The sequence below is a fragment of the Rhinatrema bivittatum genome, chromosome 2, assembly GCF_901001135.1.
Source record: "Rhinatrema bivittatum chromosome 2, aRhiBiv1.1, whole genome shotgun sequence".
Taxonomy (NCBI): Eukaryota; Metazoa; Chordata; class Amphibia; order Gymnophiona; family Rhinatrematidae; genus Rhinatrema; species Rhinatrema bivittatum.
In genome coordinates this window covers 56,883,356-56,896,421 of record NC_042616.1, presented here as the reverse complement: position 1 = coordinate 56,896,421, position 13,066 = coordinate 56,883,356, and the positions used below count along the sequence as shown (strand labels likewise).

General features: G+C 40.2%; 1 protein-coding gene across 1 annotated transcript in view; it reads right to left on the bottom strand.

Annotated features, from left to right (window-relative positions):
• SCAP (SREBF chaperone) overlaps positions 1–13,066 on the bottom strand; it is a 248,292-nt gene that overhangs the window by 158,001 nt on the left and 77,225 nt on the right. Inside the window, exon 3 of the mRNA XM_029588196.1 lies at positions 3,709–3,838. Within this exon, the coding sequence (XP_029444056.1) occupies positions 3,709–3,838 (130 nt within the window). The remainder of the gene's footprint in view (positions 1–3,708; positions 3,839–13,066) is intronic.

Genomic DNA, 13,066 nt, shown 5'->3' with positions numbered 1-13,066 from the left:
TTTTCCACATCACCTATTTCCTCCCAGCCTGCTAGTAGTACATCCTTAAAGTACTTCGCCATTTTACCAAAGCCGGTATTTTTGATATCCAGGATTTTGAGCTTTGTGGGACTATTCCTTAGATATCAAACCGTACCATCAGATAATCACTGTTACTATATACTTATAGGCTACATCGCTTCAGTTTACTAGTCAAGTTATTAAAGCACTGATAAAGGAACAGGATACTTTCTGAACTAATACAGAGACAGTCATTATCTAATAATGACAGCTCATAAAAGAATGGTGGAGGAGCGCCAATGGCGCCTTGAAGAAATTATATATAATATCGTTGCATTCATCTCTAGCTATCTTGGTACACCGACTGAGGGTTTTTCAACGATACCAGATAAGTCAGGACATTTAAAGCATGCTTTTTTAATGATTTTTGACACATAATTTAAAAAGAAAAAAATATATGCAGCTTTCACCTAGGGTGTACAGAATTATTGATAAAAACATTGGATGGAGGAGGTTTGGTTGATGATTATACACGAAAAGAGTTCACCCATGGGGGTTTAACACTCATATATATGAAACCCTTCCTCTATCTTTCCAAAAATTTTTCTTTGGTTAAACAGCTGGGCTATAGGAGCCACCAGAGACTCCGCAGCCCTCAGTGAATATCATTTGGATCAATACATGACTCATTGTTTTGAGCATATAATAGTGTATTTTGAATGTTCAGAGAAAAGATATTTATGGGGCATTAATCTGTTGATTCGATAGCTCATAAAAGAAAACATCATTAGCTTTTCATGCTATTAACATTTTGTAACAAGAGTGTAAAAACACACCTATAACCGGTTACACTAAGCAGGTAGTGCCAAAGTGACACGAAACACATTGGCAACCTAAAAGTTTAAAGTGAAAGATTACAAACTAACGCTCATTAATGAGAAAGTGCAAGGTTATAGAGATGCAGATCTAGTCATGTTTGTGGGTTTTTTCTTTTAAAGCAGTTAATACCATATACTTTTTATACTGACTAAAGCACTCAAAATATATTAAAATACAAAGGGGCGGATTTTAAAACGAGCGCGAATAGCCTACTTTTGTTTGCGCTCCAGGCGCAAACAAAAGTACGCTGGATTTTAGTAGATACGCGCGGAGCCGCGCGTATCCGCTAAAATCCTGGATCGGCGCGCGCAAGGCTATCGATTTCGTATAGCCGGCGCGCGCCGAGCCGCGCAGCCTACCCCCATTCCCTCCAAGGCCGCTCCGAAATCGGAGCGGCCTCGGAGGGAACTTTCCTTTGCCCTCCCCTCACCTTCCCCTCCCTAACCCACCCACCCGGCCCTGTCTAAAACCCCCCCTTACCTTTGTCGGGGGATTTACGCCTCCCAGAGGGAGGCGTAAATCCCCGCGCGCGAGCGGGCCTCCTGCGCGCCGGGCCGCGACCTGGGGGCGGGTACGGAGGGTGTGGCCACGCCCCGTACCGCCCCGGGCCGTAGCCATGCCCCCGTACCCGCCCCCAAAACGCTGCCGACACGCCCCTAAACGCCACGACGACCGGGCCCGCCCCCCGACGCGCCCCCGACACGCCCCCCTCGGAGAACCCCGGGACTTACGCGAGTCCCGGGGCTCTGCGCGCGCCGGGAGGCCTATGTAAAATAGGCTTCTCGGCGCGCAGGGCCCTGCTCGCGTAAATCCGCCCGGTTTTGGGCGGATTTATGCGAGCAGGGCTCTGAAAATCTGCCCCAAAATGTACAATAGCACTTTGATTTGTCACAGGTATTTTCCTAGTCTTAATGTGGTTTTCAGACTTCTAATTAAATCTAGCACTACTGGTCTAACAAGCAAACCCTCAACAGGGTAAATTAATCTAAGCTGAAACCACATCCTGAAAAGACAGGTTTAAGTAGCAAATTAAGAAGCTACTAGGAGCTCAACAGCAGGTATTTGTTTTAGTTACTCATCGCCATTAGAGAATGTTTCATGTATGGGTATGCTCCCAACATCTTGGAATGGAGTACATACATAAGAACAAAAGATATGCCATACTGGGTCAGTCCAAGGGTCCATCAAACCATCCTGTCTCCAACAGTGGCCAATCCAGGTTATAAGTATCTGGCAAGCAACCAATAATTAAATAGATCCTATGCTACTAAAGCTGGCAACAAGCAGTGGCTATTCCCTATTGAATAATAGCAGTTTATGGACTTTCCTTCCAGAAACTTATCCAAACCTTTTTTTAAACTCAGGTACCCTGATTGCCTTAACCATATCCTCTGGCAAAGAACTCCAGAGCTTAATTGTGCATTGAGTGAAAAAGAATTTTTTTTCCGATTTGTTTTAAATGTGCTACTTGCTAACTTGATGTAACCATAAGCTTGCTGGGCAGACTGGATGGACCGTTTGGTCCTTTTCTGCCATCATTTCTGTTTCATGGAGTGCTCCCTAGTTCTTGTATTATCCAAAAGAGTAAATAACTGCTTTCCATTTAACCATTCATGTCCTTTCATGATTTTGTAGACCTCTATCATATCCCACCTCACCCATGTCTTCTCTAAGCTGAACAGCCCTAACCGCTTTAGCCTTTCCTCACAGGGGAGCCGTTTCATGCCCTTTATCATTTTGGTCATCCTTCTCTGTACCTTCTCCAGTGCAACTGGAGATGCGGTGACCAGAATTGCACACAGTATTCAAGGGGCGGTCTAACCATTGAGCAATACTGGGGCATAATGACATCCTTCGGTTTATTTGCCAATCCCTTCCTAATAATTCCTAACATTGCTTGGTTTTTTTTTGACCACCACAGCACACTGAGCCGACAATTTCAATGTAATATCAACCAGGACACCCAGTAGTTAGAATAGTGAGCTGAGAAAAAGGAAAGCCAGGGTTCAAATTCTGCTGACACTCCTTGTGACTTTGGGTTAAGTCGCCTCACCTAGCCATTCAGGAACAAACAAACTATAAGCCCTCTGGAGACAGGGAAAATACCTGACATACCCTAATGTAACCCATCTTGAGCTAGCGAAAAGTGTGTGTGTGTAAGTGTGTAAGTGTGTGTGTGTGTGTGTGTGTGTGTGTGTGTGTTGGGGCTTTGCAGACGGAGCATACTGTGTTTGCACAGTGTGCCTTCCACTGTTCAGGGTGCCTCCTGGTACATATGACAGTGTGGCTGACATGACACAAGCCTTTATTTATTTAAAAAGTTTTGTGTGCCGTCTTTCAAAATACATCACAACGGTTTACATAAAATAACAAAAAAAATCACAGGGTATACATCGGAAATTTTACAACACACATTCAGTAAGAAAACAGTTATCTTAATAATAAAAATACTAAACACGAAAAATAACACCAGTTTTTTTAGTTCTAGATGTTATTAGCCTTTCTCAAGGTTGTCTAAATAGGCTTGTTCTATATTCAGAGAGAGAGAGAGAGAGAGAGAGAGAGAGAGAGTGAGATAAAATAAATTACTGAAGAGCACAGGTTGATTCCAAAGATTTATTCAAGCAGTTAAATTCTAAACATATCAGTAAGAAAACTATTTATCAGTCATGAAGCTACATCGGAACGTGGAATTGACGTGGAATACCTTAATTCTGTTTCCCGATGATTTGGTATTAGAGGTCACCAAGTTTAGTCACAGCCCCCACTCATTCTGTCACCTCATTAAAAGGTCAGTTGAAAAAAATCAATAAAAGCAGATGACCTTACCCAATCTGGACGCTCGCTCTGGTCTCCATGGCCTTGTTGTGGCTCAGCTGGGGGTGGCGAGTAATCCCTCACGGCAGTTGTGTACTCCACAGGTCCTGTTCCAGGCAATGGGAGCTTCAGCAGAGGGTAACTGGGGCAAGAAGGGGAAAAGAGTTTTACACTTCAAAGAACAACATTCAGTGTGTTAGCAACACGTAAGAAACATGGCCAATGAGACACTAAAATCCAAGACATGCTACCAGTGTTCATCTCCCCCCCTCCCCCCAAAATCAGAACAATCATGGGATAATGCAGACTTTTTTCCCGCTGTACAGCTCAGAATTCCAATATATATTTGGGTTTGTATTGGCCAGAATTCCATTGTCCCATTAAATAACTGGTGTCTGGCATGTTGGGTCAAAATTCAATAAAAATGATCAGAGATTGATATTCTCCTCCTCCTCATTTATACAATATTCTTATTGGCATGATGAAGGATCAAAATGCAATATACCTTGCCTATCAGAAAATCTTCATATTTAGGGGTAGGAGTGGGGAAAAGGTTTACAACTGCAGTTTTTCAGTCCATCCATATGAATTTAGTTACTGCATTAGGACTTTAAATTAGTGTCAGAAGTCAGCATTATCAGACAGTGGGCATTACTGTCTGCTGTCAGATCTTCAATTAATCATCCAAAGCTTTGCAATCTTTTGCACAAATTATTTCACTACAAAAAAAGGTTAATTTAAAAAAATAAATTAATGAAAGCCAAGCTGACTACATCAGTAATACCAGTAACAGTAGATTGGGCACAAGCTAATGATACTCATGAATTTATTATAACAGTATTACACTACATAAAGATATATTAGTCTTCTACAGTATATATTATGATTAACATAAACATAGTAAGTCAATGTGCATCCACTGAGATGATTAAATGACCAAAAGTAGACATTTTTGTTTATTAGCAAAAAGATGAAGTTGATCATTGTGAGCAGTTCTATATGATCTATCTAGACTAACATGAATTTTAAAAATATCCAACTCTATAAAAAGGCAGATTACGGAGCATCTCAGCCACTATGACAGATATTCAGCTTTAATTATATTCCAGTAAAACAAGTATTTGGGGCATTCAATAGTTAATAGGAAGATAGAATTGTATCTGGGACACTCTTTGCTTTCTAGCTCCAGTGTGTAAACATCAGCCTTGGCTTCAAGATACCTAAAAGGCAAGAATGGAAAAGACCTGGTCACCAGGCAACTAAACTTTGATTCCTGGAATCTGCTGGCAGACTCTCAAATTTGGCCCGCAGAGTATCATTCACTGGATTGGACTGAGTAGATGATGCAGTTGTGGCCCAATGAAGACTCAGGTGCAGCTGCAGTCTGGCAGTGTCAGATGCTGGGCCATGAAGAGCAGGTGGTGCAGCTGCTGCCCCATGGAAGTTCAAGGTGAAGTTAGGTGGAAAGAGAAGCAGGGTATTGAAGGAGGAAGATGTGAGCAAGAAACAAAAAGGTTTTTTCGATCACTAGGCCTTTTTGCTCTAGAACTCCTTGCCGGAGAACCTTCAAGCTATCGAATTCCTCTCAAACTTTAACAGCTACATAAAGGCATTCCTTTTCAGACAGGCATTTGGCTTAGCTGCATATCTCCAGACTTCTAAGCACAGGGCATGGATATACTCATTTATATGTGCCAATTTGGCAAAGATGTTATTTTTTCTCTCTTTTTATGCATTGCCATCTTATTGCTTTTGTTTCTGAATTATTAAGCAAGTTTGCTTACTGTAAATGTGTTTTCTGTAGTTAGCAGGATGAAATAGACATTATATGTAGGTGACATCATCCGGTGGCACTGAATGAACTCATCTCTCCTAGCTATTAGAGCTTTACACTCTACTGAGAATGTAACATAGGAACACAGCATATAAAGTGGAAAGGACAAGCAGTACACACAGCGGTGATATCCAAAATAAGAAGGTATAGCACTAAAGGTCAGGATCCTTTCTTATGAGGAAGACCAACTCAATCACTCAGCAACGGTAAAAGTTAAACCTTAATGTAAATCTATCTGTGGTGACAGTCTGTCTATAATGTAAATTCAAATGGTGTGCTGAGAAACCGTTTGGTGGGGGAGACTAGAAACTATTTGTTTCTCGACACACCATTTGGATTTATATTATAGACAGACTGTCACCACAGAGGGATTTACATTACAGTTTAACTTTTACCACTCCTGAGTGATTAGCGTTGGTCTTCCTTATAAGAAAGGATCCTGACATTTAGTGCTACACTTTCATTAGAGCTTTATTTTTTGCTATTTTCTTAGGGTAATTGTTGCTCTGTGCAGATTATTCTAGTCAACAAAGGTTATCATTGTCTTTGTCTCCATCATTTATCCATTAGGAATCCTCTGTGTTTATCCCATGTCCTTTTGAATTCCCTTACTGTCCTTGTCCTCATTACCTCCTCTGGGAGGGTATTCCATGCACCTACAACCCTTTCCATGAAGAAATACTTCCTGATGTTAGTTCCCACGTGGGTGTTGCCTTGTGAGCCTCCTCAGTCAGTTACAGAGCTTAATCCATCTAAGTAGTTGACTCTCCAGGGAAGTGGGTGGATATTCTATGGCTTATGAATCCTGCTATCTATGGTAATCATCATTTACAGTAAGCAAACTTGCTTTTTTCATCGATAAGGAAAAAGCCATTACATGTGGGAAGTCCCAAGTTGAGGGTTGCAGCGAGTATAGTAAGGAATCCGTATGCCACCATGGAGAGTAGTCTACTGTCAGAACAGACTGCACAAACCTACCTGTCTAAATTTACTGTCAGGTTTCGAGAGACTGTCTAGAGTAGTAACACAAAGGTGTTAACAGATGACCATTTGCATCTTTGTAGATGTCTTCAAGGAGTACGTCTTGTACATGGACAATGGACGAGGCCATAGCTCTCACCTGATGAACTTTGACAGAGTCTGTGATTTGCATGTCTGCTGAAGTGTAGCAGTGCTGAATACATTCCACTATCTAGCTTGGACAATGTACATTTAGTGACCACAAGTCCAAGTCTGTTGGCGTCATATGAAACAAAGAGCTGCAAAATTTTATGATATGGCTGAGTTGTTTTCACTTAGTAAGACAGAGCTCTTCCACAATCTAACATGTGAAGGGTTTTCTCACTTTCAAGGACTTGTGGTCACAGAAAGAAGGCAGGTAACACAAAAGACTGATTGATATGGATGACCAAGACCACCTTCGGGAGAAACTTTGGGTGAGTGCGGAGCTTGAAGTTTACTGACTCTTCTAGCAGAAGTTACTGTTACCAGAACAACTACTTTCCATGTCAAGTACTTAAGAGAAGCCATTTGTAAAGTTCAAACAGTGACTTCATTAACTGAGAAAGGACAACATTCGAGTCCCATGGAACTGGAGGTTTCTGCATCAAAGACTTTACATGCCATAACACTTTCATAAATTTCAAATCCAGTGGATGAATGGAGATGGGCTTATTGCCTATAGTGACATAAGTCACTATGGTGCTGATGTACTTTGATGGAGGACATAAGGCCTGAGTCAGAAAGGAAGAACAAGTAAGATAACAAATGCTGGAGCTCCAAGAGAAGGAATCCATAGCATTTTGCTGTCATTACTTGGAATATCTATTCCATTTAAAAGCATAGTCTTTCCTGGTTGAGGGCTTCCTAGCTGAAAACTACGATATCTTCAATGTTTCTGGCCAAAGAAAGATACACAATTAATTCAGCATTCAATATCCATGCCATCAGATTGAGGGATGGAAAATTTGGATGGTACAGCATTGCTTCGTTCTGAGTTAGCAAAGCAAGGAGTAATGATCCTGGCTCTTGTGTGCCCCTCCTGCCTGCAGAAGTCCTCAATGGTATGCAGTCTGAGCTGTGCAGGCTTGCCTCAAAAGCACTCTGCCAAACCTTAAAAGCCTGCCTCAATCTCAGCTCAGGGCCTCATCACTGAGTCTCCATTACTCCCTGCTGTGGCCATCTTTGTACTTACCTTGCTTGACTAGCCTGTTTGAAACATTGAAACCTAGAAATGACAGCATAAGAACATAAGAAATTGCCATGCTGGGTCAGACCAAGGGTCCATCAAGCCCAGCATCCTATTTCCAACAGAAGCCAAACCAGGCCACAAGAACCTGTCAATTACCCAAACACCAAGAAGATCCCATGCTACTGATGCCAGTAGTATTAACGCACCTCGCCTATGCTACCTGTAAATAACCCACGTTAAATGTTATCCGTTAAAGTTACTATTTGATTGTTATTGTATCTCGTTGTTAAAAATGTAAACCGGAGTGAAGGCCTTCACCAATACTTCGGTATATAAAAACCTATAAATAAATAAATAAATAAATAAATAGCAGAGGCCATTCCCTAAGTCATCTTGATTAATAGCAGTTAATGGACTTCTCCTCCAAGAACTTATCCAAATCTTTTTTAAACCCAGAAAAGGACCAATGGACCATCCAGTCTGCCCAGCAAGCTTATGATAGTTTCTGCCGTGCCTTACAAAGCCCCCTCATATTTATCAATTTCCCAGACAGTCAAAGCCAGGGTCCTTGTTGGTTGCTGTTTGAGTCTAATTCCCTGATACATCCTGCCGTTGAAGCAGTAAGCAATGTTGGAGTTGCATCAAGAGTTTCAGGCTTATTGGTTAAGGGTAGTATCAGCCACATCAGCAAGTTACCCCTATGCTTATTTGTTTTCCCAGACCACAAAATTCAATATCCTTGTTGGTTGCTGTATGAATCTAGTTCCCCTTTTCCTCTTTTTCCCCTTGCTGTTGAAGCAGAGAGCAATGATGGAGTTGCATCAACAGCATGAAGGCTTATTGGTTAAGGGTAGTAACCACCATACCAGCAAGTTACCCCATGCACTCATTTTTTCACTTCCATCCTCTAGCCTTTAGAGATCCATATGTTTATCCCATACCCCTTTGCAAACTTTCACTGTTTGTTAATTATTCCTTGTACTGCCTGTCTGTTTCCACTATGGGTGTGGTTTTGGATTCTCAACTTTCCATGACTCATCAAATTTCCTCTGTTGTTCAGAAAGCCTTCTATCATCTTAGATATATTCGTTGTTACGGTGTCTTCTGGAGTCTCATGATCTGAAGACTAGTACATGCATTTATAACATTCAGAATTGATTATTGTAACTGCTTGTTATTAGGTCTTCCTAACTATCAAACAAAAAGATTACAACTACTTAGGAATACATCAGTTAGATAGATTTTTGGTCTCAAGAAATATGATCACATATCTCCTATTTTAATACTTTTACACTGACTTCCGATTAATTATTGTATTCAATTTAAAGTTTTATGTCTTACTGTTCAAGTTTTACATACTGGTTTTCCGTTATATCTGGCTAAATGTTTATCTGCTTATACCACAACACATTCTCTCTGTTCTTCTCAAATGGGTCTACGTTCTTTACCTTCATCTTCTGTAATTTGTTTAGAGTCTACTAGAGATTCTTATTTCAGTTATCAAGTTCCTCTGCTGTGGAACATATTGCCACTGGAAATTTGTGCTGAGGCTAATTATACTAAGTTCAAGAAAGCAGTTAAAGCTTTACTTTTTGAACAGGCATTTAATACCTCCCTGTAAACAGGTTTTAAAGATCTCCCTGCAAAAAAGTTTAGCTATAAGCAGGTAATAAGTTCTTCCTGTTAATGATTTTGGTTTTAATTTATTTTATCATCAATGTGTATATTTCTGTTTTGGGTTAATTTAGGTAATTGTATTAAGAACTGCTTTTTGATTGATTGTGATTTTAATTTAGTTTTATTATATTCCCTTTGTCTGTTTCTCTTTTTTATTCTCTTTTGTTTTTAATGTATCTCTGCTTGGTTAACATGCTTTACAAGCAGTACATAAAATTTTAATGATAATAATAATATAGACAAGCATATGGAACAAAGCCAACACAGATTTAGCCAAGTCTTGCCTGACCAATCTGCTACATTTTTTAGAGGGGTGTAAATAAATATGTGGATAAAGATGATATCTGGATTACCAGAAAGTATTAGACAAAGTTTCTCATGAGAGACATTTTGGGAAATAAGAGTCATGGAATAGGAGGCAATGGCCTTTTGTGGATTGGGAACTGGTTAAAAGATAGAAAACAGAGAGTAGACTGAATGATAAATTTTCTCAATGGAGAAAGGTGACTAGTAGAGTTCCCAGGGATCTATTCTGGGACCACTGCATTTTAATATATTTAGAAACGACCTGAAAAAGGGAACAGTAGTTGAAGTGATCAAATGTGCCAATGACAACATTATTCAAAGTTGTTAAATGGCAAGAGAATTGTGAGAAATTGCAAGAGCACTGGGAGACTGCAAATAGCAAATAAAATTTAATGTGGACAAGTGCAAAGTGATGCACTTAGGGAAGCATAACCCAAATTATAGCCTTACAATGCAAGGTTCAAAATTAGGAGTTACCATTCAGGAAAAATATCTATGTGCCATTGTTGATAATACGTTGAAATTTTCTGCTCAGTGTGCAGCAGTAGCCAAGAAAGCAAATATAATGCTAGGAATTATTAGGAAAGGAATGGAGACTAAAACAGAGAATATCATAGTGGCTCTGTATCACTCCATGGTGCAACTTGAATATTGAGTGCAGTTCTGGTCACCATATCTCAACAAAGATATGGCAGAATTAGAAAAAATACAGAGATGGGCAACCAAAATGATAAAGGGGATGGAACGATTCCCCTATAGGGAAGGCTAAAGAGGTCACGACTCTTCAGCCTGGAGAAGAGATGGCTGAGGGGAGATATAAAAAGAGGTCTATAAAGTAATCAGTGGAGTGGAATGAGTAAACGTGAATCAGTTGTTTACTCTTTCAAAGAATACAAAGACTAGGGGGTCACATGAAGTTTCTAGGTGATACATTTAATACTAATAAGTGAAAAATGTTTTTACTCAACGCATAATTAAGCTCTGGAGTTCGTTGCCAGAGGATGTGGTGAAAGCTATTAGTGTAGCTGCATTTGAAAAAGGTTTGGACAAATTCCTGGAGGAAAAATCCATAAAGTGGAGTTTCAGAAATCCACTTCTTATCCTTGGGATAAGCAGTATGGAATCTATCTACCCTCTGGGATCTAGCCAGGTACTTGTGACCTGTATTAGACACTGTTGGAAACAGGATTCTGGGCTTGATGGAGCTTTGGTCTGACCCAATCTGACAAATCTTACATAACAGCATGATTCTTGGTCGCCCATTGCCAAATCTTTAATGATTCCTAGCAGAGGGCCCACAATTGTGTGCCTCCCTGTTTGACATAAAACATTGCAACTTGGTTGTTGGTTTGAATCAAGATACTCTTTTGTTAAAGAAGATGAGTGAATATTGTCAGAGCATATCTGACTGCTCTCATTTATTTATTTATTTTATTTAACAGCTTTTTTTATACCGATATTCATGGTTACATCATATCGTTTTACATAAAAATAAGAGAAAATACAATGAATAGGGAAGGGGGGAAATTGCGATAACTTCTCTCTCTTTTATTGGTTAACACATGAATAAGAAAGAAGAAATAACTAAAAGGGGTAAATAACTTAATAATGTAACAATGATTTTAGAGCGGGGGTAGGGGGGACCTACATTGGGTATATCTGTTTGAAGAGCCAGGTCTTTAACTTTTTCTTGAATTTGAAAGTGCAGTGCTCAAGGCGGAGTTCGATGGGTAGAGAGTTCCAACAGGTGGGACCTGTGACGGAGAGAGCTTGCTCCCTCGTGGAAGTGAGGTATGCATTCTTGAAGGATGGGGTGTGTAGTGTACCTTTAAGGGATGCTCTAGTGGGGCAGTTGGCGGAGATGAAACGGAGCGGCTCGTCAAGCACATTAATCTGATATTGGTTTTCCTCATGAGACCAAGTGCCCTATGTCTGAAATGACTGTATATGGGTGTTCCACCCCTTCATGGAGGCATCTGTTGCTAGGATTATCTGATGAGGGATAGCATGCAGTGGAGCTCCACTCTGAAGTATGCGGGAGTTTAGCCACCAGCCACAAGTGCACAGTGCTGCATATAGAGAAAATAACCCATGCTATAGTTACACAATGTTAGGTTCCATTTTAGGAGTTTTATTTATTTATTTTTATTTATTTATTTATTTAAAAACTTTTCTATACTGTCGTTTAGTAGTGCACCATCACAACGGTTTACATTTAGGCACAAAATAGGTTTGATAGTTTTCTAAGTTATCCAAGCGGTGCCAATATTTTACTGTTACATTGTTCAATAATATACTCTAATTGAAAAGTGGGTTGGAGATGCTATTTACGATTGCCGTGCTAATCGTATATGTGCCTACTGTTTTTAAATTAATATTTAATTATGAGTAATTATGAGTTACCATCCAGGAAAAAGATCTGGGCTTCATAGTTGATATTACAATGAAATCATCAGCTCCACATGCTGTGGCACACAAAAAATCAAACAGAATGCTAGGAATTATTAGGAAGGAAATGGCAAATAAAACTGAAGATGTCATAATGCCTCTGTATCGGTGAATGGTTAGACTGCATCTTGAATTCTGTGGGCAATTCTGGTCACCACATCTCAAAAAAAGATATAGCTGTACTGGAGAGCGTACAGAGAAGAGCATCCAAAATGATAAAGGGCATGGAACAGCTCCCATATGAGGAAAGATTAAAAAGGTTAGGGCTGTTCAGCTTGGAGAAGAGATGGCCGAGGGGGGATATGATAGAGGTCTATAAAATCATAAAAGGACTTGAACGGGTAAATGTGAAATGGTGATTTACTCTTTCAGATTATCCAAATACTAGGGGGCAGTCCATGAATTAGCAAGTAGTACATTTAAAACAAATCAGAGAAAATTCTTTTTTTACTCAACGTACAATTAAGCTCTGGAATTTGTTCCCAGAGGATGTAGTTGAGGCAGTTAGCATAATCGGATTTTTAAAAGGTTTGGATAGGTTCCTGGAGAGGAAGTCCATAAACTGCTATTAATCAATAGGGAATAGCCACTACTTGTTGCTGGCATTAGTAGCATGGGCTCTATTTAATGTATGGGTAGTTGGCAGATATTTGTGTCTTGGATTGGCCACTGTTGAAGACAGAATACTGGGCTTGATGGACCCTTGGTCTGGACCCAGCGGTGCTTGGTTATGGCCCCCATGGGGATGAAAAGCTATTCAGTGTTTGGAGAGATCAACAACTGGGCCCGGGCTTAAGCTGGGCCTGTTGTGTTGTCTTTGGTTAAGAACATAAGAACATAAGAAAATGCCATACTGGGTCAGACCAAGGGTCCATCAAGCCCAGCATCCTGTTTCCAACAGTGGCCAATCCAGG